Raw genomic sequence first — 26,278 nt, forward strand, 5'->3', positions numbered from 1 at the left:
ACTCCTCATGTTAACCCCTTCATTTCTGGAGTCATCCTCATGAACCTCCTCTGGACTCTCTCCAATGATAATACATCCTTTCTGAGATATGGGGCCCCAAAATTGTTAACAATATTCCAACTGTGGCCAGACCAGTGTCTTATAAAGCTTCAGTATTATCTCCGCATTTTTATATTCCATTCCCCTTGAAAGAAATGCCAACATTGCATTCGTCGTCTTTACCAGACTCAACCTGTGAATTAACTCTTTGGGAGTCTTGCGCGAGGACTCCTAAGTCACCTTGAACCTCTGATGTTAGAATTTTCTCCCCATTTAGATAAGTCTACACTGTTGTTCCTTTTCCAAAAATGCATTCCCAAAACTGTATTCTATCTGCCACTTTTTTGTCCATCCTTCCAATTTGTCTAAGTCATGCTGCAATCGCATTGCTTCCTCAGCACTACCTACCCCTCCACCTATCTTCATATTGTCCACAAACTCTGCCACAAAACAATCAATTCCATTACCTAACTCATTGACAAACAATATTAGAAGTAGTGGTCCCAATACTGTCCCCTGAGGAACACCATTCGTCACTGGCAGACAATCAGAAAAGGCCTCCCACTTACTGCCTCCTGCCTGTCAGCCAATCCCCTATCCATGCCAGTATCTTTCCTCTAACACCATAGGATTTTATCTTATTAAGCAGCCTCATGTGAGGCACCTTATCAAATGCCTTCTGAAAATCTAAATAAATGACCTCCACTGCTTGTTACTTCCTTTGAGGAAGGGGGCAGTATAAAACAAGGGAAAACAACTTTAAAGTGAGAGGGGAAAGATTTATGAATCTAAGGAATTCAAAACTATATGGGATGCTTATTTTCAAGCTCGTTTCTCCATAGTCTCCAAGAAGATTTCAAATTATTTTGACTGACCTCAAAAAAAAAAGTAGCTGGGGACAATAAACAACTAATCTTGAAGAGGCAGCCATTACTTTGGTCAGCACCAACCAGCTGCAAATGGTATTTATCACTCAACAAACCTGATATATACTACTTTAATAAACAGGATGGTTACCGATTGTCAGATGCCAGCTATGATAATAAAGGTAGAAGCACAAATTTAATATGCATGTCAAATTGGTGCAAATTAATTATGCACTGCAACTCCAACACATTTTCTTGTACTTTGCAATTTCCCTCTACATTTATAATACAAAATAAATTACACAGGTTTAACTGCAAACAAACACAAAAGTTAACATTTAATTCGCTAGTCTATTGCTCGGACTGTCAGTCCTCTTTGGTTTCCTGATGTTTTCCCCAAAACAGAGTAATTCCTCTGTCCATGGTGCAACCAACACATTATTCACAGGTTTTGCTCCAAGTAGAATCTCAACAATCATTCTTTGCCTTCTCAACATAGAATGCAGAGCACAGAAACAATCATTTCTGTGTTCTGCATTCTCTGATTCCAGGTAATTTTAGAGGCTTCCTTGACTTTGCATGATATAATTGTTGTTTTACATTTGTCCATAAAATAATGTGAAGAACTCTATAGGAGGGAAAGAAATTGTTGATGTGTCATGTTGAAATGCTGCTTCAGATTGATCAACCCGAAACATCAGCAATTTATTTCCGAAAGAAACTGAATGACTACCAAATTCTCCAAGACATTGCTTTTGTTCCGTATTCCAGCATCTGTAGTCTCTTGTATATCCACAAAATAAGTTTGCTCTGAGCTGTTTTTTGCAAACTTAGGCTCACACTTGTTTTATTTTTCCTCAGAGCTATCATTCATTTAGCTGAAGGAGGCTCTAAGTATAATCTACTCATCTCCAAGTATGATCTATATTACAGTTAATTCAAAGTTATCTTTTGCATGAAAAAGATAATCAAACAGTCGATAATATAGGTTTTAAAAAGATGAAATAACACAGCTTATTCAGTATTAAAACATCTTTAACTTATCTGGCAATTCAAATCAAGGAACTTCAAATTCACATGACAACATAATTTTCCTTGCACAGTCGGCCCTCCTTATCCGCAAGGGATTGGTTCTGGGACCCCTCACGGATACCAAAAAACGTGGATGCTCAAGTCCTTTATTCAACCTGTCTCAATGTGGTGGTCCTTAGGACTCAGCGGAATCCCAGACCTTATTTAACTTGTCTCAGTGCGGTGGACATTAGGACCCGGCTGCCGAGTTCTGAATCTGCAGTGTTTTTGTTCACGAAAATGATCACGATCATGATTGAAAATAAACTAGAAATAATAAAGCGATCATAAAGAGATGAAACGCCATCAGTCATTGGAAAAGCGTTAGGCTACAGTCGCTCAACGATCGGAACAATTTTAAAGGATAAAGTGAGAAAGGCCCTCCCACGATGAAAGCTACAATTATTACTAAGCAACGCAGTGGTTAAATTATTGGGTTTTGGGTTTTTGATCCTCCACATCAAACAGGCACGGAAGGACAGCATGCTCGGAAGTGGTCTGTCACTGGATCGAACTCTGGAACTTCCTGAGCCTGGCGCTGAAACATACATTCTTAAGTGTTTTATATGCATAGAAAGGCAAAATATATACTATATACTAAGACAAACGTTTGACTAATTGACACTAAATAATACCGGATGTACCTGTTCCGATTTACATAGTAAGAGAACTTCCGATTTTTTTTTCAATCCCAATCCACGGTAACCTACACACATCCTCCCGTGTACTTTAAATCATCTCTAGATTACTTATAATACCTAATACAATGTAAATGCTATGTAAACTAGTTGTTATACTGCATTGTTTAAGGAATAATGACAAGAAAAAAAGTCTGTACATGCTCAAAAACAAGCGCTGGAAGAGCAATTCCAGGTTTTCTTAATTCACGGTTGGTTGAATTCGCGCATGCAGAACTCGTGGATAAGGAGGGCCGACTGTAATTTTCAGTATAGCGCCTTCTTCTGGCCAAAAATGTTGAAGTATGTTGGATTAGGATGTAGAATTTTTTTTAAAGTATTTTCATTGTAGTTTAACTTTTCAATGCTTATATTTTTATATAATAACCTATATAGATGTAATTGTTCAGTAAAATTTCTAGTGGTTGTGGTACAGCTAATTCTAAATTTTTGAAAAGCTTCTCAGTTTCTCTGCAGGTGTCACACTACTTGAATCTGGCTATTCAATATGTTGTCACTGGAATATTGTTATCTCTAGTCTGAGTATGAGATATCCATGACTTCTTTTTCTTTGTCGTCTTCAGATGTTTTTTTTTTGTTCTTGCAACACTTAATAAAATAGCTATAACCACCAAGTTTATGCCTCATTCTTGACTTCTTAAGAACCTCTGGATCATTATCATCAGATCCTGTAATACCATTGGCTCATGATTTGCCCCACCCCCCTCAGTGTTATGTCCCATATCATCATCACTTTTATTATGGGCTCAAACTTTAAACTTCTGGTTTACAATCTCAAAAAAAAATCCAAGTTAATCATAAAAGAAACATCTGGTATTTTACAGTTGTGATATGTGAACTATATTACTGTATCCAAATTTAAGTAACTATTAGCAATCCAAAGATACTAATAGAAAGTGTACATTGATGGAAAAGGTTTGAATCAGTACTGGAGCTCATGAAATTCCAGGACTATTATAAAACCTTACGTGGTTCATAAGCCTTTCTGGAAAGAGTTACTTTATCCATACCATGACTGTAAACTCTTGTTATGTAATTTTGTTCCCAAACAAGAAAACTATGCTTCACTAACTCCATATGTTGAAATTTAAGAGAATTTCTTTAACTCTACCTTAAAAGGTTAATAACCAGCTTAATTAATATGGAATTAGTAAACTGTCCAAATCAGATGTCTGAAAAATAAGACAGGTCATTCATAGCTTCAGAATGTGGTTAAATATATATTTGGTTAGTCTGCCTTGTTTGATATTTAAAATTTGTATGTTTACATTTGCTTAGTTCCAATTGAATACCGAAATGAATGATAGGTTCAGTAGGGAAAGAAAATTGCAAAAAGTATAGACAAGTACAAAATTACAACTAGATATATGCACATCAGCACTGAGGTTACAACTATATTATTATTTATGCTAGGAGATTATCAGATATGCATTTTATTTTAGCTAATAGAAAAACAGTAGACAAAGAGAGAAAGGCCAATTTTTATTGTTCAATCTTAATTGCCCTTAAAAAGGGGACAAAGAGCTATGGTGCTCACAAGTATTATTGAGTTGAGTGTTCCAAGATTTAAGCCTTGCACAGATGAAGGAAAAACAAATTCAGCATGTGTACAACTTAAAAGAAGTGACATTCCCATACATCTGTTGCCCTTGATCTTTTTAGGAGGTATAGTCATGCCTTTGAAAGACATCCAACAAATAGCTACAGTCTCGATGTACCAGTAATTCCCTCCACTGTTATTCTAAACCTGGCTAGTAAATGCTAGCATTCTGTATTCCTTCTTTACCAATCTGTCAACCTGTGCTGAAACCTTCAGGGATCCTTCAACCTGCATATCAAATATACTTGGGCTGTGAATTAAAATCAGTTTTATTATCAGTGACATTTGTGGCAGGAGTACAGTACAGTCTTAAAAATTACTATAAGTTGCATAAATAGTGCAAAAGGGGAATAATGTAATATTCATATTTTCATGAACCATTCAAATATCTGATGGCAGCAAGCAACAAGTTGCTCCTGAAACATTGAGTGTGGGTCTTCAAACTCCTGTACCTCCGCTCCAACAGCAGTAAATAAGGTGAGAAGGTCCTTAATGATGGATGCTACCTTCTTGAGGCACCACCTTTTGAAGATGTCCTCAGTGATGAATAAGGTTGAAGCCATAATGTAACTGGCTAATTCTACAACTTTCTGCAGCCTCATCTGATCCTGTGTATTGGAGCCTCCATACTAGGTGGTGGTATAACCAATCAAAATGCTTTCCACGATACTGTAGAAATTTGCTAGTATCTTTGATGACATGCCAAAATCTTGTCAAACTCCTAATGAAGCAGAGCTACTGGCATGCCTTTTTCATGACTGCATCAACGTGTTGTGTCGAAGATATATCCACCAAAATGTTGACACCCAGGGACTTCAAGCTGCTCATCGTTTCCACAGCTGGCCCCTCAACATGGACTGGTGTGTATCTCCTGACTTCCCCATCTTCAAGTCCACAGTCAATGTGACACTACTGTCAATTTCCCTCCATTGATGTTGCCTTCAACTTCACAGCATGTTACTCCAGATTTTCAGTATGTGCAAACACGGAATGTTGAAGGAACCCAGCAGGTTAAGCAGCAACTATGGAAGGGAATAAACAGTCAATATTTTAGGCTGAGACCTTTCATCAGGACTGAAAGATCTTTACCTGAAATGTTGATTTATCTCCATCATTGCTACCTGATCCACAGTATTCCTCCAGGATTTTGTTTGTGTTGCTGAAGATTTCGAGCATCTATAGAATCTCTTTCTTTATGGAGCCATTTTTTAAACACACCGAAACAAAAATTGGCATCTATTTTCCATTGTTTTCAGCACTACCTTTTCAAATAAAAACCTCGCATCATCATGAAGTCAATCCCTTCTCTTATTTTTGGTTTGCTTATACCAACCCATTTTATAATCCAGCTCCACTGTAAAACAGAATCAAAGTACTCATTTAACATGCCTGCCACTTCACTACTGTTCATTGGAATTTCACCTGCATCCTCCCCCACTATTTTCTATGTATAGTTAGAATAACACGATTTGCCTCTTACTATTTTCATTAGAATTTTTTTTACTTTAAATTACTTGCTCAGCATACAGGAATTTCAATTTTCATCTTGGGCTTGAGCATGTCTCACTTTCTGTCAGGCTTTACGTTTACGTAACGCCTCTGTCTAAATGTGCAATCATAGTAATTTATAATAACTTAATCAGTCTGATGGCCTGGTGGAAGAAGCTGTCCCAGAGCCAGTTGGTCCTGGCTTTAATGCTGCGGTACCGTTTCCAGATGGTAGCAGCTGGAACAGTTTGTGGTTGGGGTAACTCAGGTCCCCAATGATCCTATGGGCCCTTTTTACACACCTGTCCTTGTAAATGTCTTGAATCATGGGAAGTTCACAACTACAGATGTGCTGGGCTGTCCGCACCACTCTCTGCAGAGTTCTGCGATTAAGGAAGATACAGTTCCCAAACCAGGCAGTGATGCAGCCAGCCAGGATGCTCTCAATTGTGCCCCTGTAGAAAGTTCTTAGGATTTGGGGGCCCATACCAAACTTCCTCAACCATCTGAGGTGAAACAGGCACTGTGCCTTTTTCACCACACAGCTGGTGTGTACATGAGGTCCTCGGTGATGTGGATGCTGAGGAACTTAAAGCTGTTTACCCTCTCAACCCCAGATCCACTGATGTCAATAGGAGTTAATCCGTCTCCTTTCCTCCTGTAATCCACAACCAGCTCCTTTGTTTTTTAACTTCTTCCCTGTAGGCTACCTCATTATTGTTTGAGCTAAGGCCAATCAATATAGTGTCGTCAGCAAATTTAATTAGCAGATTAGAGCCGTGGGTGGCGATGCAGTCATGGGTATACAGGGAGTAAAGGAAGGGAGTCAGTGAACAGCCCTGAGGGGCTCCTGTATTGAGAGTCAGAGGGTTGGAGGTGAGGGAGCCCACTCTTACAACTTGCTGGTGATCTGACAGGAAGTCCAGGATCCAGCACAAGGCAGGGTCAAGGCCAAAGTCTCTGAGTTTCTTGTCAAGCCGGGATGGAATTATGGTGTTGAATACTGAACTGTAGTCCAAGAACAGCATTCTCACATAAGCATCCTTCTTCTCCAGATGTGTAAGGATGCTAAAAGGGGCCAAAAAAGTGGCAGATAGAATAATGCAGTAAAGTGTATGTTCTTGCAGTTTGGTGGAAGGGATAAAGGCATAGACTATTTTCTAAATAGAGTGAAAATTCAGAAAACAGAAGTGCTTAGGGACATGGAAGCCCTCATGCATGCAGGATTCCCTAAAGGTTAACTAACAGGTTGAATCAGTGGCAAAGAAGGCATATGCAATGTTAGCATTCATTTCAAGCAGACGAGAATATAAGAGCAAGGAGGTAATGCTGAAGCTTTATAAGGCATTGGTCAGATCGCACTGAAGGAATATACTGGCATTGGAAAGGGTCCAGAGGAGGAATAAACTCTTTTTGGGCTTCCAGCTGGATATAGGTATTGATTTTGACCAAGGTTTTGATGACAAACTCAGCCATCTTCATCAGGCATGATACCCCAAAATGTCTAGTCCGGTGATATATATATATCTCCCCATCGAATGTCCCTCCTGATTGGTTAGTCTTCAAACCGTGGAAATACAGGGAAGACAGGCTGTAGCAACAGGTTCCTCCTTGTTGTTAAGTCTCCTGGTTTTTCCATTGACCCTTTTAGGGCCTAATTGATTTCCCTCACCCTGTATCCATTCTGTAGGAATACCGTGCATAATTGTCTTATTTCCTTGTGGAGACTCTCTGGGTCCAAAATAGCTTTTGCTCAGTTAATCAAAGTAGAAATTGCACCTGTCTTCCCTATATTTCCCTGGTTTTTGAAAGGATTGCCAAGATCATGAAGAAATACCAGATTAATACCATCCACGAGCCCATAAGGAAGCTCATTTCACAACTTGTGGGTCAAAGATTGTCTGGGACTCAGGACAGCTGGCATATGCAGGACTCCGTGAATGCAGAGCAGCCAGACAGAACACACAGTGGAAACCGGCATTAAGGAGTGCAGAAGGGATATCAGTTTAGGTTACCCAGAGAAATTGGCAGTAGCAGAACGTAGCATTTACAATGACCATAGGATTGACAAAGACGGCACAAAACTATTGTGCCGTGCCAATGGCTTTTGGGACTGTTTGGTGAAGGAAGCCATTGAAATAAAACTAGAGAAAAAGAATTTTAACAAAGTCAAAGCAAGGTCTTGCTCCAAGTAAGAACTGGAATTCGATTGTAAACCAGTTGGGACAACAAACCTGATTGGATGAGGACTAAACAATTGAGAGAGACAGACAACAAGAGTGAGTGTGTGAGTGTGTGAGTGTGTGTATACACACACCAGGCTAAACATGCTTAGGGGCCATCCCTGATGATGATGGCAGAATTTGTCATCGAAACACCAGTTTAAAATCAATACCTGTACCTGCCTGGAAGCCCAATATGAGTTTATTCATCAAATATGCCAGGAGAGCATTAGATCCTTTTTTTGTCCAGAGGAGGTTCAAAAAAATGATCTCAAGAATGAAAGGTTAGGTATGACAAGAATTTGATGGCTTTGTACTTGGAGTTGCTGCACTTGCTGGAGTTGACAAAAAAGAGGGTGATCTCACTGAAACTTATTGAATCATGAAAGGCCTCGACAGATGTGGAGAGGATATTTCTTATAGTGGGGGGGGGGGGGGGGGAAGAGAGTCTAAGACCAGAGGACACAGCCTCAATAGAAGGATGTCCCTTTAGAACAGAGATGAAGAGCAATTTCTTTAACACAAGGAGTTCATTAACACAAGGCTGTGAAATCCAAGTCATTGAGTATACTTAATGCAGAGGTTGCTAAGTTCTTGATTAGTAAGTGTGTCAAACATTATGAGAAGGCTGGAGAATGGGGTTGAGAGGGATAATAATCAACCATGATGGAATGACACAGCAGACCCAAATTGTTGTTCTCTACTTTTTGGCACTTCTTCCCTGTTTCTAGTGATCATAAATTTGCACATTCAATCAAGCCTTTACAGTCTTTCCTCATAAGTGCTCAGTTCCTGAGAACATTTTCCTCTCAACCTCTCTAGTACAAATATATCCTTCTCTTTTGTCAATTGATGATGGATTATAGGAAGGGCAAATTGGGAGAGCTCACACCAGTCCTCATTGAGGGGTCAGCGGTGGAAAGGATAAGCAGCTTCAAGTTCCTGGATGTCAAAACTTCAGAGAATTTACCTTGGCCCCAACATATTGATACAACCACTAAGAAGGCACACTAGTGGTTATACTTCATTAGTAGTTTGAGAAGATTTAGTATGTCACCAAAGACTAGCAAATTTCTAGAGATGTACTGCAGAAAGCATAATATAGGTTGCATCACTGCCTGGTGTGAAAGGGGAAGTATAGAGGGCCCTAAGAAATTTTTCACCAAGAGGGTAGGTGGAACATGGAATATCAGAGGTGATTGATAAGTTCGTGGCCTACGGTAGAAGGAAATGAGTTATTAACTTCAAACTTTCTGCATAATCACTCAAAGAGTTGACCTGCATGTGCATTTAACGAGAGCTGTTTAACTCATCTCCTTCTAACTTAGGGAACGAACCTATCAATCACCTCTGTTGTGGACATTTTCTGGAGGTCTAAGATCCATATGCTCCACGATCACTGGACTAAGTGTATAAATGTAGGAGGGGCCTATGTTGAAAAATAAATGTGCTAGGTTTTCTAAAATTGATTTCTTCTACCTTAGGCCACGAACTTATCAATCACCCCTCGTAAAAATCACAATAATGCAAAAGAAAATTGTTATGAAAACACCCTCAAAAGTGTCGTTCAATAGAGGGACTTGAGGGTGCAGATGCACTCAAGTAGCCACTTTATTAGGTATGCCTATACATCTGCTCGTTAATGTAAATATCTCATCAGCCAATCATGTGGCAGGAACTCAATGCATAAAAGCAAGTAAATAAGGTTAAGAGGTTCAGTTGTTGTTCAAACCAAATATCAGAATGGGGAAGAAATATGATCTAAGTGACTTTAACTACGATTGTTGGTGCCAGATGGGACGGTGCAAGCATCGCAGAAACTGCTGATTTCCGAGGATTTTCACGTACAACAATCTCTGGAGTTCAGAGAATGGTGCGAAAAACAAAAAAAACATCCAGTGAGCCACAGTTCTGTGGGAGAAAATGCCTCGTTAATGAAAGAGGTTACAGGAGAATGGCCAGACTGACTCAAGCTGGTATAAAGATAACAGTAATTCAAAGTACCACGTGTTACAACAATATGCAGAGGAGCTTCTATGAATGGACAACATGTCGAACCTTGGGTAGCAGAAAACCATAACATACACTAAGTGGCCACTTTATTAGGTATAGGAGATAACTAATAAAGTGGCCACCGAGTGCAAGTAGACAAGGTGGTGAAGAAGGCACTGGCATACTTGCATTCATTGGCCAGTGAATTGAGTACAAGGGTTGGGACTGTGGTAAACTACATATACCTGTCCGGACATGCCCCTCTGCTGACTGCTCCTGTGGCTCCTCCCAAAGACCCCTGTATAAAGGCGATTGGAGGCACTGCTCCTCCGTCAGTCTCCAGGATGTTGTGTGGTGGTCTCTTGCTGCTAATAAAAGCCTATCATTCGCCTCCTGTCTCCGAGAGTTATTGATGGTGCATCAATTTTATTAGCAGCAATTTTAAAACATGGAGAGCATTTTACCACCAGGCAAATTGGACATTGATCCTCAATCTCCAGAAGCAGCCATTCCCTTTGAACTCTGGCTTGCATGGTTCCTGGAAGAGATTCGCGTGACTGAGCCTGCTATCATGCACAGAGTTCTCCTCTCCAGAGTCAGTCCACGGGTATACTCCCTAATCAGGGACCTGCTGACCTACCAAGGGGCACTGGACGCCCTTAAAAGACAGTACCTGCGGCCGGTGAACACCGTCTACGCAAGACATTGCTTAGCAACACGGCGGCAGCGGGCCGGAGAGTCGAGCGCTGAGTTTGTCCGGGCCCTACAGACACTCGTGCGGGCCTGCAACTGCAGGGAACTGACGGGGGAACAGCATGCGGAGCTCCTGGTACGAGACACCTTCGTTACGGGGATCAGGTCAGTGTACGTGCGCCAGCGGCTGCTGGAAAACACCGATCTTACCTTACAGTCGGCGATTGAGCTGGCTGACATGCTGGAGGCTGCTCTGCACAACGCTGACGCTGTTCAGCCGCACGATCTCCCACCAGTCCCATGGACGCTGCAGACCCCGCCACCTCGGGGAATCAACCTCGGCTGCTGCCAGTCGCGAGCCCGTGAAGTCCCCGCAACCCACCAGCGAACCGACCACGGCTGCTGCCAGTCGCAAGTCCATGCAGTGTTACTTCTGCGGACTCAAAAAACACCCCCGAAAACGCTGCCCGGCCCGAGAAGCTACCTGCTCCAGCTGCGGAAAGAAGGGCCACTTCGCCAAGGCCTGTAAGTCTAAACCACGAGCGGGGTCGAGCAGCACCGCGTGCGAGGCATGGGGGTCGCCATCTTGGTCGCCGCCATCTTGCCTGCCCGCATCGTGCGAGGCATGGGGGCGGCCATCTTTGTCGGCGCCACCTCGCCCCGCCTCCGACCCACGGGTGCTTACCGGGCACCAAGACGGCAATTCAATTCTGGCCTCCATGACCCTCAACCAAAGCGCTCCACATCAGCTTGCAATGTCAATGATGGACATCCTGGTGGAGGGGCACAGGACTAGCTCCCTGTTCGACACGGGCAGCACTGAGAGTTTTATTCACCCGGACACGGTGCAATGCTGCGGACTCTTGACACAGCCGGTAAGCCAGAGGGTCACCATGGCTTCTGGATCGCATTCCACAGACATCCGGGGGGGTTGTGTAGCGACATTGGTGGTGCAAGGCACAGAATATCGGGACTTTGCATTACTGGTCATGCCTCAACTGTGTGCCCCTGTACTATTGGGGCTCGACTTCCAGAGCCACCTGAAAAGTGTGACAATGGAGTATGACGGGCCCCTCCCACCAATCATTGTCAGAAATCCTCAGTTTTGTGGGGCTTCGTCATATACCCCGCTACTGACCACACACACACACACCGACCCACACATCCCACCCAGCACCATGCCAACAGCCGCGCTACTGACTCCACTTGCAGCCTCTCCACCCTCAAGATCCCTCCCCCACTGCTGTTCACCAACCTGACCCCCGACTGTCAACCTGTGGCAACTAAAAGCAGGAGGTACAGCGCGGGGGACAGGGCCTTCATTAAGTCGGAGGTGCAGCGGCTGCTCAGGGAGGGGATCATTCAGCCAAGCACAAGTCCTTGGAGGGCCCAGGTGGTCGTCGTTTGGACAGGGCAGAAAAATAGGATGGTCGTGGACTATAGCCAGACCATCAATAGGTTCACGCAGCTTGACCCGTACCCCCTACCCCGCATCGCGGATATGGTCAATCAGATAGCTCAGTACAAGGTGTACTCGACCATAGACCTGAAATACGCTTACCATCAGCTCCCCATCCGCCCGGAGGACCGCCCCTACACCGCCTTCGAGGCGGGCCGCAGGCTCTATCACTTCCTGCGTGTCCCCTTCGGTGTCACGAATGGTGTCTCTGTCTTCCAGAGGGAAATGGACCGGATGGTGGACCAGCGCCAACTGCCGGTCACGACTGGCAGGATCACGACACCAACCTCCAACGATTTTTCCAAGCGGCCAAAGCTCTTAACCTTACCTATAACAGGGACAAGTGTGTGTTTGGAACCACCCGACTTGCTATCCTTGGGTATGTCGTGGAGAACGGGGTCATTGGCCCTGACCCCGACCGTATGTGCCCCCATTGGAACTCCCTCTTCCCACCACCCTCAGAGCCCTCAAACGATGCCTGGGCTTCTTTTCCTATTACGCCCAATGGGTGCCTCACTACGCAGACAAGACCCGCCCCCTGGTCAAGTCCACCGCATTTCCCCTCTCAGCCGAGGCCTGCGTGGCCTTCAGCCGCATTAAAGGGGACATTGCCAAAGCAACGATGCATGCGGTGGACAAGACCATTCCCTTCCAAGTAGAGAGTGACGCCTCCGACTTCGCGCTGGCTGCTACCCTCAATCAGGCAGGAAGGCCGGTAGCATTCTTCTCTCGTACCCTTCAAGGCCCTAAAATTCGGCACTCCGCGGTGGAGAAAGAAGCCCAGGCCATAGTGGAAGCTATTAGGCACTGGAAGCACTATCTTGCCGGCAAAAGGTTCACCTTGCTGACCGACCAGCGCTCAGTTGCGTTCATGTTCAGCAACCAACTGCGGGGCAAAATCAAAAATGATAAAATTTTGCGGTGGAGAATGGAACTCTACACCTACAACTATGATTTCCTGTACCGGCCTGGATGGCTCAATGAGCCCCCTGATGCCCTATCACGGGGAGTGTGTGCCAGCGCGCAGCTCGACCGGCTATACGCCCTTCATGCAGATCTTTGCCACCCGGGGGTCACCCGACTTTACCATTTCGTGAAAGCCCGGAACCTGCCTTACTCCCTTGAGGACATCAGGACGATGACCAGGGACTGCCAAGTCTGCGCTGAGTGCAAACCGCGCTTCCACCGTCCTGAAAAGGCACAACTTATCAAGGCCACCCGCCCCTTTGAGCAACTGAGTGTCGACTTTAAGGGCCCCCTTCCCTCCACCTACCGCAATGTCTACTTTCTCAACATAATCGACGAGTACTTGAGGTTCCCCTTTGCCATCCCCTGCCCCGATACCACTGCCACGTCCGTCATAAAAGCCCTGCACCAGCTCTTCACTCTGTTCGGATATCCCTGCTATATCCACAGTGATAGAGGGTCCTTGTTTATGAGTGACGAGCTGCGCCAGTACCTGCTGGCTAGGGGTATTGCTACTAGTAGGACCACGAGCTATAATCCCCAGGGAAATGGACAGGTGGAGAGGAAGAATGCCACAGTGTGGAAGGCCACACTCTTAGCCCTTAAGTCAAAGGGATTGCCGGTCTCTCGCTGGCAGGAGGTCCTCCCCGAGGCGCTCCACTCCATCCACTCCCTGTTATGCACGTCCACCAATGCTACCCCTCATGAGCGACTCTTTTCTTTTCCCAGTAAGTCTGCCACTGGGACCACCCTACCGGCTTGGCTGACATCCCCAGGGCCAAAGCTGCTCCTGAAACAGGCGAGGAGCAATAAATACTCCCCGATGGTCGAGAGGGTTCACCTACTTCATGCGAACCCCCAGTATGCCTACGTGGTCTTACCTGATGGGCGGGAGGACACGGTCTCCGTCCGCGACCTGGCGCCCGCAGGAGCACCAGACCCCTACCCCGAACACTCCACGGTGACTATGAACCCCGTACCCACCGAGGTGTATACCCACGAGACACTGCACACACCAAGCCCTAGACAGACTCCTCACGATACTCCCATACCGGGCGCCTCGCACACGCATGAGGGATTACTGACGCCTAATGGGCTGGCACCTCAAGTCAGGCTGGAGCCAGCACAACCACCGTCACCGGTGCAATCACCACCGGTGCTATGTAGATCGCAGCGACAGATTCGACCGCCTGATAAACTTAACCTGTAAATATACTTGTAAGAAACTTCGCCCCATGGGGACTCTCTTTTAAAACAAAGTGGGGGTGAATGTGGTGAACTACATATACTTGTCTGGACACACCCCCTGCTGACTGCTCCTGTGGCTCCTCCCACAGACCCCTGTATAAAGGCAATTGGAGGCACTGCTCCTCCCTCAGTCTCCAGGATGTTGTGCGGTGGTCTCTTGCTGCTAATCGTGATCTCTTGCTGCTAATAAAAGCCTATCGTTCGCCTCCCGTCTGCGAGAGTTATTGATGGTGCATCAGGGACGTTATGTTTTGCTGCACAAGATGTTAGTGAGACTGCACTTGGAATTCTATGTGCAGTTCTGGTCACCTGGGTAGAAGAAAGATGTTATTCAGCTGGGAAAGATGCAGAAAAGCTTTGGACTGGAGGACTTGAGCAATAAGGAGTGACTAGATAAACTCAGATTTTATTCTCTGGAGTGTGGAGGGCTGAGAGGAGACCTTAGAAGTCTATAAAAATCATCAGGGACATAGATAAGAATGATAATAGTCTTCCTCCCCCTCCCCCCAAGAGTCAAGTGTTTAAAACTAAAGGACATAGGTTTAAGGTGTGAGGGACAGATTTAAAATGTATCTGATGGTCAACCTTTCTTACAGCAAACATAGTGTGTATATGGAACAAGCATTCAGAAGAAAGGATAAAAGCAGATACAGTTCAATTATTGAAAAGTTATTTAGACTGGTACATGAATAGGAAAAGATATTAGCCAACACAGGAATACAGGCTAGCTCAAGTAGATAACTTGGTTGGCAAAGATGAGTTGGGTAAAAGTGCACGTTTCCATGCTGTACAATTCTAATTGGGATTTGTGGAACTTTGGTTTCTTGTTTATTTTCTGTTTTCATTTCAATTCTTGTTTTCAAAGCTCTGCATAGCTTTACCTGTTTCTTTTAAGTGTTTTGCTCTCCTTCAATTTTGATCTTTTTCCATTTCCAATGTTTCATTACTTCTGCATAGCAAGTTCACTTTCAGGTATCAAAGCATTAAGATCAGGAATTTCTTCCTTGCCCCCCAATGCCTCTTTTGCTTTCTTGATGAAACTCCTTTAAAATAACAGCTTTGATCAAGTTTTCAGACACATGTGTGGCTTGGTGTCAAATTTTATTTGGATAAATCCCCATGAAGCCACTTGGGATATGTTACAGAATTAAAGAGGTCACATATCTGCTTGCTGTTGCAGTCAGGAGTGATTTTTAGAACCGTATGACTTGAAACCAACAAGTAAATAGACCAATAGATTTGCGGTGATTAGGTAAACAGAATTATCAGAAGCAGAATCAGGTTTATTATCACCGGCATGTGACATGAAATTTGTTAACTTAGCAGCAGCAGTTCAATGCAGTACATAAATCTAGCAGAGAAAAAATAATAAAATAAAATAAAAATAATAATAAAATAAAAGTAATAATAATTAATATCCAAGTAAATCAATTACATATATTGAATAGACTTTCTAAAATGTGCAAAAACAGAAATACTGAATATTGAAAAAAAAGAGAGGTTGTGTCCAAATTCAATGTCCATTTAGGAATTGGATGGCAGGGGGAAGAAGCTGTTCCTGAATTGCTGCATGTGTGCCTTCAGGCTTCTGTACATCCTACTTGATGGTAACAGTGAGAAAAGGGCATGCCCTGGGTGCTGGAGGTCCTTAATAATGGACGCTGCCTTTTTGAGACACCACCCCCGAAAGGGTACTTTGTAGGCTAGTACCCAAGATGGAGCTGACTAGATTTACAACTTTCTGCAGCTTCTTTCAGTCCTGTGCAGTAGCCCCTCCATACCAGACAGTGATGCAGCCTGTCAGAATGCTCTCCATGGTACAACTATAGAAGTTTTTGAGTGTATTTGTTGATACGTCAATTCTCTTCAAACTCCTAATAAAGTATAGCCACTGTCTTGCCTTTTTTATAACTGCATCAATATGTTGGGACCAGGTTAGAACCTCAGAGAACTTAACACCCAGGAACTTGAAGCTGCTCACTCTCTCCACTTCTGATCCCTCTATGAGGATTGGTATGTGTTCCTTCGTCTTACCCTTCCTGAAGTCCACAATCAGCTCTTTCGTCTAACTGACGTTGAGTGGTAGGTTGTTTCTGCGGCACTACTCCACTAGTTGGCATATCTCACTCCTGTACTCCCTCTCGTCACCACATGAGATTCTACCAACAATGGTTGTATCGTCAGCAAATGTAAAGATGGTATTTGAGCTATGCCTAGCCACACGGTCATGTGTACATAGAAAGTAAAGCAGTGGGCTCAGCACACACCCCTGAGGTGTGCCAGTGTTGATCGTCAGCAAGGAGGATATGTCATCACCAATCCACACAGACAGTGGACTTCCGGTTAAGAAGTCGAGGATCCAATTGCAGAGGGAGGTACAGAGACCCAGGTTCTGCAACTTTCCAATTAGTTAAGAAATGATATACATTTCAAACACAAACTAAAGACGGTTGAATTTGAAAGGTAAAGGAAGATTATAATAATTTCCCACAAACTTAATACAAAGGCAAGTTCTCATACCAAAATACTGCTTGCCTGGAAAAGAAATTTAATTATTTCCAATTCAGAAATTGTGTTCATAATACATAGCTAAGTTCAAAGGAGATTTTTTTAATTACACACACACACACATATAAAAAAACACCTTGTAAGTCATGAACTGCAGCAAGAACCAATAATAAGTTACCGGTAATCAATTTCAGTACCACAGCAGCTTTGTACTAATTCAAAAAGGGTTAAAAAGAAAAAAAATCAACTGAACTCCTCCATAAGTGTTTCTTTGTTTAGTTTTCAAGTAAACAAAAGATGATGTGCTTGGAAGGGAATAGCTTTCTGATCCCTATCATTTACAGTCTTTGTCAGAAGTACATGGTCATCTTACAAATGAGGTGGTGTTTTGCCAGATAGGCTTTATTTTAAAATATTGCATACAAAGTCAGAATATCAAGATTCATATTTGTAGCATAGTATTTCACAAACAAGTCCAATTTTCCAGTGGTTACTTCTACTAAGCTTAGAAGTTTCATAAAGAAACAAATAAACTGGTTGAAATTAATTACTACAGTTGTACTGGCAAAGGTGAAGGTTAAAGAGAAAGTGAAATAAATGTGCTGCAAGATACATTGCATTCATTGAAGGCAAGTAGTTGAATGACAATAAACTGAACTTGAACTTGAAGATATTTAATGCAAAATAAAACTCTTGCTAGTAATGGAACAGGAAAGAAGGTATGAAGTTCATGAGTACCATGGGGGAGAAATGCCATCTCTACCATCAAGTTTTTATGTCACCAAACCCATGAAGTGATTTGATTCTCACCTTTTGTTTTCACTCTGATCCTAATTTACTGGTTCTTTGATTGACAGGTTTGTTATTTGGATATGGAAGTAAATTAATTGCTCTTGAAGAGCATTAACTTCAAGAACAATGCTAAATTCAACATTTACATCACAATGCACAAAACTGATTAATAAAATGCATTACATTACTTCTTTCATTTCTTAATTTTGTTAACCTGTCCAAATGTTTACATAATTGCAATACATTTGAATGAGATTTCTCTAACTAGATTAATCTGGCATTCCAACTCACACAATTAAGATTTAGTACATTGCAACTTACATTTTGAGTGCTTGCCTAAAGATCGTTTTTGGGGGGATTCCTCATAGGAATGTGCTGATGTCCGTAATGCATTCTGCAAACAGTGCACACCACTTTCAGGTCTGTGTACTATCTTTAAAGAGAAAAAAAATTATTATTTTTCCATAAACATTCAAGAAATATTTAAACCTCATCCACCATAAAAAAAACTTGAAATGCAAATTATTCAGATCACATCTTCAACACAAAATCAACTCTAAGTCGTAAGATGGTGCTCAGAATATCCAGTTCACCAAAAAAAATACAAACAATTGAGTTTTTACAAGAATTCAAGAAATAAGAGCAAGTATTGGCCTTCAGGCCCCAAACGCCCCCTCTGCCATTTAATATGATCATGGCTAATCTATGCTGCCCTCAGCTCCTCTTGCATGCAATTTCTCCATATCCTGATATTACTTGGTCTAGCAAATATTGATCTACCTCTAATATCTCTAATAACTTAAGCATCCACTATCTGCCAAGACAGAGGATTTCAAAGATTCATCTTGGAATTCTAGAGAAAAGTCCACATAACTCAGTTTCAAAAGACAACTCTTCATCCCCTTGTTCAAAACATCTCAACATCTACTCTGTAAAATGGAGACAGAAGGAATGTAGATGCTGGGATCTGGAGCAAACAACAACTTGCTGGAGGTGCCCAGTGGAGAACAGAGAGCTGTAGATTATGAAATGTGTTGAGGTAGGTGACAAGTGGAACCAAATAAGGGAGGGATACTAGGCCAAAACAACTGAGTAGCTTTAAGTTCCAAGATGTCCACATCTTCAAGAATCCATCCTGGGCCCCAACATATTGTGCAATCATGAAGAATGTACACCAGTGAATCTGAGAAGACTTGGTATGCCACAAAAGTCGCTTGCAACTTTCTTTAAATGTACACTGGGAAACATTCTGACTGGTTACAGACAGACTTTTAAGGAAATACAGTGAGCCTGAAGACCCACACCCAAAGATTCAGAAGATGCTTTTACCCCTCCATCATCAGATTTTTAAGTGATCCACAAGACCACTTCCTTTTTTTGGAATTATTTATGTTGTAATTTATAGTAATTGTATGTCTTTGCACTGTACTGCTGCCATAGAACAACAAATTTTATACAAGACAGAGATAATAATCCTGTTTCTGTTTCTACATGAAGAGCAAAGGGGAAACCAGAGACTGAGTAGATTTCCTTAAGTATCAATTTAGTCGTCTATGTGTGGAGATGGGAGAGATCTTCACTGAAGATTTCTCAGCTCTATTTACCGTGGAGAAGGTCATGCAAGATACAGAATTAAGGCATATCAGTAATGACATCCTGGAACATATCCTCATTAAAACTGCTGACAGTAATAAATCATTAAGGTGAACAAATTTCTGACATAAATTCCCACAATATCCTAGGACATTGTGGGAAGTCAGGGAAGAAATTGCAGGAGCCCCAGCAGATACCTTTCTTAGCTATGGGTGAGGTACTGTGAGAATGGAGAGTGGCTAATGTTGTACCTTTATTCAAGAAGACTTGCAAGGCCAGGCCAAGGAACTACAGGGCAGTAAGCTTAACATCAGTGGGTGATGAACTTGATTGAGGACAAGGTAACTAAGAGGAGTGTCAAAGGCAGGGCAGTCCACATGGACTGTTTTTGACTCGATCCTGCAAGGTAAGCCAGTCTGGAAAGTTAAATCATAGAACATAGAACAGTACAGCACAGCACAGGCCCTTTGGTCCACAATGTTGTGCCGACCCTTGGAATCATGTGGAATCCAAGGAGAGTTTTCTAAATGGGTATCAAAATGGCTTGGTGGAAGGAGGCAGTGGTGATAGTGGGGGTGTTTTTTTCCATATTGAAGCCCTGTGACAAGTGATGCATTGCAGGGATTGGTGCTGGGCGCATTATTGTTTGTTATTTATATTAAAGACTTGGATGACAATGCTAAAAATGTGATTTACAAATTAGTACACTACACTAAAATTGGTGGTGTCATGGGCAGTAATGAGGGTTATCCAATTGTATAAGGGGTGTAGAGAAACTTGGAAAGTGGGCCACAGAATGGCAAACAGAATTTAACTCCAGCAAGTTAGAGGTGTTACATTTTACCAAGTTAAACCAGAACAGGACTTACAATGTAAGTAGTAGGGTTCTGGGAAATATTGTAGAACAGGGGTTTGCAGGAATACAGATATATAGGTCCCTGAAAGTGGAGACTTGGATAGATAGGATGAAGAAGACAAGTGTGCCAAACACCACCTTCATCAGTTCAGCCACTGAATACAAGGGTTGGAATGTCATGTTACAGCAATGCAAGATGTCAGTGAGAATGCACTTGGAGAAATGTGTGCATCTCTAGTTCCTGGGTATAAGAAAGACATCAATAAGCTGGGAAGGTTGCAGAAAAGATTCAATGATATTAACAGGACTGGAGAGCCACAACCATAAGGAGATACTGCATAGGAAGGGACTACTTTCCCCTGGAGTGCAGGAAACTGAAGAGCGACTTCATATAAAACAATGAGAGGCAAAAATAAGGTGAACAGTAACAATCTTTTCACCATGATAGGGGAGTCTAAAACTAAAGAGCATCAGTTTAAGTTAGAGGGGAGGGATTTGAAAGGGATCTGAGTGGCAACTTTTTCCACAATGGGTGGTGGACATTTGGAATGAGCTACAAGAAGAAATGATAGAGACGGCTACAATTACAATATTTAAAAGACATTTAGATAGGTACAAATATTGGAAAGGTTTATAGGTATATGGACCAAATGGGACTAGTTCAAATAGGCAACTTGGCTGCCAAGGATGAGTAGGGCCAAAGGGCTGGTTTCCATGCAATATAATTCTATTACTTGAAAGGCTACAGCTTGTATTATTCAAAACTTGAGGTCGGATGGGCAATCTAACAACAGTTATTTGGGAAATTGACATAGTGGATAGATACAGCTGAATGCCATCATCACAGATTCAGTGAATCATACAGCTAATCAAGTCTGCACAAACCGTTAAGCATTCATTTAGACTAATTCCTTTTTATACTCCCCATGTTCCCAAACAACTCTGCGGAAACTATCATTCACCTAAACATGACGAAATTTAAAGTGGCCAATTAACCTACTAACCCATATGTCTTTAGGATGTAGGAGGAAACTGATGCACCCAGAGGAAACAAGGTCACAGAGAGAACCTGCAAACTCCATACAAACAGTACCATCAGTCAGGATTAAAAACATGTTGCTGGAACTCTAAAGCAGCAGCTCTACCAGTTACACCACTGTGAAATCTGATTCATATCTGTGAATAATGTCACTGAAGAGCAACAAGTGGCCAAGGAAGAGGGATGAGCCAAATATAGCTCTGTGGAAAATTGCAAAGGCCATTGCTGGTGTATGGTTGCTCATGACACTGTGTGATTATGGGTGTAAAACTCCACAGAGAATTCAAGGAAGACAAGGAGGGACAATTCACCCAGTATTACTCCAGTTGCATTACTTAGGGCAACATCCAAGCAAATTTTAATATACAAATACAACACACAAAAAATACTGCAAGAAATCAGCAAGTCAGGTAACATCTATAGAGGGGAATAAGCAGTCAAAGTTTCAGTCCAAGACCCTTCATGAAGACATTTTGTCAGAGATGGCGATTCACAGCACATTAAAAGGCACTATGATGAAGAAAAGATTTAAGATGGTGGAGCATTTCAAAGTTCAAAGTAAATTTTATATCTAAGTATGAATATTTCATTATATGTTATCCCAAGATTAATTTTCTTGCAGGCATTTACAGTAGAAATATAGAATCAGAATCAGGTTAATTACCGGCATGAGTCATGAAATTTGTTAACTTAGCAGCAGCAGTTCAATGCAATACCTAACGCAGAAGAGAAAAAAATAAACCAATTACAGTATATGTATATTGAATAGATTAAAAATTGTGCAAAAAAGAAGAAATAATATATTTTAAAAAGTGAGGTAGTGTTCACAGGTTCAGTGCTCGTTAAGGAATTGGATGGCAGAGGGGAAGAAGCTGTTCCTGAATAATTGAGTGTGTGCCTTCAGGCTTCTGTACCTCAGTAACAGTGAGAAAAGGGCATACCCTGTATGCTGCAGGTCCTTAATAATGGACACTGTCTTTCTGAGACACCACTCCTTGAAGGTGTCCTGGGTACTCTGCAGGCTAATACCTGAGATGGAGCCAAGTAAATTTACAACCTCCTGCAACTTCTTTCCGTCCTGTACAGTAGTCCCCCCGTACCAGACAGTGATGCAGCGTGTTAGAATGCTCTCCACAATACATCTATAGAGTGTATTCGTTGACATGCCAAATCTGTTCAAGCTCGTAATGAAGTATGGCCACTGTCTTGCCTTCTTTATAACTGCATCGATATGTTGGAACCAGGTTAGATCCTCAGAGATCTTGACATCCAGGAACTTGAAAAGCAGCATCAATGAAAAAGCTACACACAAACCCTGACAATGTGCAAAAGATGACAAGCTGTGCAAATACAAAATACAATACAAATAATAGTAAATAAAGTATTTGGAGAAAACATGATTGCAGACTTTGAAAAGGAGACAGCAATAATGGTTTTAGAAGGTCTAAGGATGCTGTCTAAGCAAAGGAAGCCATAAATAAAGCCAGCAAGCATCAGGAGCAAGGGATGAGAATATAGTATAGAGGTACTGGCTGTACTTGAGAATAAAAGGGAATTTGAAGAAACCACTGAACTTCATGGAAACATGGAAGAGACCATTCCATTTTCTCTTTCACTGCTCTTCCTTTTTCAAAAAGTCTGGAGTTAAAGGAGTGGCAGAAGTATGGAGAGGAAACATTTGCATAAGAGTTAAGAAGAGGCAGCATTAAGAAGAGGGACGCCTCACGTCTTAATAAGCTGGTAAGGAAGGCGGGCTCTGTCGTGGGCAAAGTACTGGAGAGTATAACATCGGTAGCAGAGCGAAGGGCGCTGAGTAGGCTACGGTTAATTATGGAAAACCCTGAACATCCTCTACATAGCACCATCCAGAGACAGAGAAGCAGTTTCAGCGACAGGTTGCTATCGATGCAATGCTCCTCAGACAGGATGAAGAGATTAATACTCCCCAATGCCATTCGGCTTTACAATTCAACCGCCAGGAGTAAGATATGTTAAAGTGCCGGGGTTAGGACTCAATGTATTTAAGTAAACTACTTAAGAACTTTTTAAAAGCCATTATTAATGCTTTTTGAGAGGGTGATTTTAGATGCATATCATATTTTTACTGAGTTAAGTATTGTATGTAATTAGTTTTGCTACAATAAGTGTATGGGACATTGGAAAAAATGTTGAATTTCCCCATGGGGATGAATAAAGTATCTATCTATCTAATGTCAGAGACAAACAAACATCATATACTCTTCATACTTTATATCAAAACTGACACAATTAAAAAAAGATAGTAAATATTCTTGTCAATCCCCATTGAAATGTTGGGCTTAAAAAAAATAATAAATCATCTCCAAATCTTCTAACTCAAGAGAGTACAGGCCCAGTCTTCTTTCATACATGCTAGGAAGTGTCATCTCCAATAGAAAAGTGAATAACAACTTACTCTTGACATTCAATAGCATTATCATTGCAGAAAGAATCACCCACCATCAATATCCTGGGGGCACTAACTAGCAAATCAGCAGGACCAACCAAATAAATGCTTTGGCTACAAAAGCAAATCAGAGGCTTGATATCCTGCAGAAAGTAACTCACCTAAATCCCCCTAGTTTATCACCATTTACAATGCACAAGAGCTGAGCTACCAAGGATTAATACAGCACCAGCAACTTTTGGTATGTTTGACATCCAGGATAATTCATATTCTTGACCGAAACCTTATGTCGACCTGAAACATTTGTGCCCTCTATCAATGGCATACAATAGCTGCACTGTGCACCTTGTACAAAATGTATTATACTTGCCTGCCAAGCTTTAAGAAACATAGAAAACCTAGAGCAAAATACAGGCCCTACAGCCCACAAAGTTGTGCCGAACATATCCCTACCTCAGAAATTACTAGGCTTACCCCTATATTTTTTTCAGCTCCATGTACCTATCCAAAAGTCTCTTAAAAGACCCTATCGTATCCGCCTCCACCACCGTTGCCAGCAGCCCATTCCACGTACTCACCACTCTGAGTAAAAAACTTACCCCTGACATCTCCTCTGTACCTACTCCCCAGTACCTTAAACCTGTGTCCTCTTGTGGCAACCATTTCAGCCCTGGGAAAGCGCCTCTGACTATTCACACGATCAATGCTTCTCATCATCTTATACACCTTACCATAGCTCCTCCCAATCCTGTGGTTATTATCATAATTAGGACAAGGGCAGAAGGTGGTTTGGGTACATCAGCCCTTGCTTGGTGCAGTCCAAGTCACATACTTGCCATTCTGACATTGCTGCTCAGTCCAAATCCTGTTACTCTCTACACAATACCACTGCAAAAGCACCAGCAATATTGCAGAACTTTGAATAAAACTCATCACAACCTTTTCAGGGGCAATATGAAATATGCAGATCCCCAAATTAATTTGAAACAAATTCTCTTTCTTCAGCCTGTAACAGACCATAATTTTTTTTTGTAATCTTTTCTTTTCCAATTACCTATAAAAGTTATAATCTGTCCTTATGTTTGTAATTAGCCTACTTTCATAAGTAAGTTCCCTTATCAAAACTTTAGTCATTCTTTGCTTCAAAATTACCAATTTCAGCTAAGAATCCACAAGTCCACAAGAATCAGAATCAGAATCAGACTTTAATCGCCAAGTACCTATGCACATACAAAGAATTTACTTCCGGCAGATGTTGTCTCTCTGCTCATAACAATAATAATGATAAATATAAATGAAAATATAGATTATACATACAGGTAGTACAATCCAAGTAATAGTTAGCCGACAGTTAACCGGCAGTTAACTGTTCAGCAAAGTGACCGCAGTAGGGAAAAAACTTCTCCAATGCCTATTAGTCTTAGTCTGGAGGGATCTGAAGCACCTACCAGATGGTAGCAGATCAAACAGTCCGTGCGCAGGATGGGAGGAGTCCTTTATGATGTTCCCCGCCCTCTTCTTCAACCTGGAAGAGTACAGGTCCACAATAGAGGGCAGGGAGGCTCCAATGATGCGCTCGGCAGTCCTCACTGTGCGCTGTAGTCTGGTTCTATCCTGCTTGGTGGCGGCTCCAAACCACACAATGATGGAGGTGCACAGGACAGACTCAATGACTGCAGTGTAGAACTGCAGCAGCAATTCCTGAGGCAGACTGTATTTCCTCAAGAGCCGCAGGAAATACATCCGCTGCTGGGCCTTCTTCAGGATGGAGCTGATGTTCTGCTCCCACTTCAGATCCTGAGAGATGGTGGTTCCCAGGAACCTGAAGTTCTCCACGGTGGACACAGGGCTGCTGAGGACTGTGAGGGGAGACATAGCGGAGGGATGTCTCCTGAAATCCACTATCATCTCCTTTGTCTTGAGCATGTTCAGCCTCTTTTAAGTAACTTCCTCATCACATCAGACATAAGATATTGTAATTCAGCAACCAAACAGGCAATTGTAAATTTTTAAAAAGCCTGTAAATCTGAAATAAGAATCAAAGTACTGGAAATACTCTGAAATATTAAGTTCTGGTGAAGGTTCACTGACCTGAAATAGAACATTTATTTTTTCCTCTACAAAATGCTGCCCTGGCCTGCTGAGAATTTTCAGCACTTTGTTTTAATATCAGACAGGTAACACCACCCAAGCAGCACACAAGTTGCAATGCTTCACTACAACTCTTTCACCTGCCAGGAGAGAATTTTGGTTACATACAAGGAAGAAGTAGCTATTGAGTTATAGAAAATTAAGTGGTGGCATTTTCTAGAATATTTTTGAAATAATTTCATGCAGTCTTGGTGTCAAGGGGATTCCAATCACTTTTTAAAATTCTTAAAAAACATATTTATCATTTCCTAAAAATTTACCAGGATACTAGTAAGGTCAACATCTGTTGGCCATTTGTAATGGTCTTCAAGAGGTGACAATGAACCAACTTCTTGAATGTCTGCAGCCTTTCTGATGAATGCACTCACATAATGCTGTTCAGTTGAGAATTTCAGGATCTGGCTTGAAAGAAACAACAATCTGCTCAAAGCCATAATGGAGTGTGACCTGCAGGTACTGATGTTTCCATTAGCACATTGTCTTTGGTTGTCTTAGTTGTAGAGGATCTGGCTGGAAGGAGTTACTGGATTAGCCTTGTTGAGAACCAGCAGCACATCTTTGCATCCAGAGAT

At 42.1% G+C, this 26,278-nt stretch overlaps 1 protein-coding gene across 1 annotated transcript in view; it reads right to left on the reverse strand.

Annotated features, from left to right (window-relative positions):
- Positions 1–26,278, reverse strand: part of zcchc14 (zinc finger, CCHC domain containing 14) — a 117,897-nt gene that overhangs the window by 86,312 nt on the left and 5,307 nt on the right. Inside the window, exon 2 of the mRNA XM_073070163.1 lies at positions 17,964–18,075. Within this exon, the coding sequence (XP_072926264.1) occupies positions 17,964–18,075 (112 nt within the window). The remainder of the gene's footprint in view (positions 1–17,963; positions 18,076–26,278) is intronic.

The sequence above is a fragment of the Hemitrygon akajei genome, chromosome 17, assembly GCF_048418815.1.
Source record: "Hemitrygon akajei chromosome 17, sHemAka1.3, whole genome shotgun sequence".
Taxonomy (NCBI): Eukaryota; Metazoa; Chordata; class Chondrichthyes; order Myliobatiformes; family Dasyatidae; genus Hemitrygon; species Hemitrygon akajei.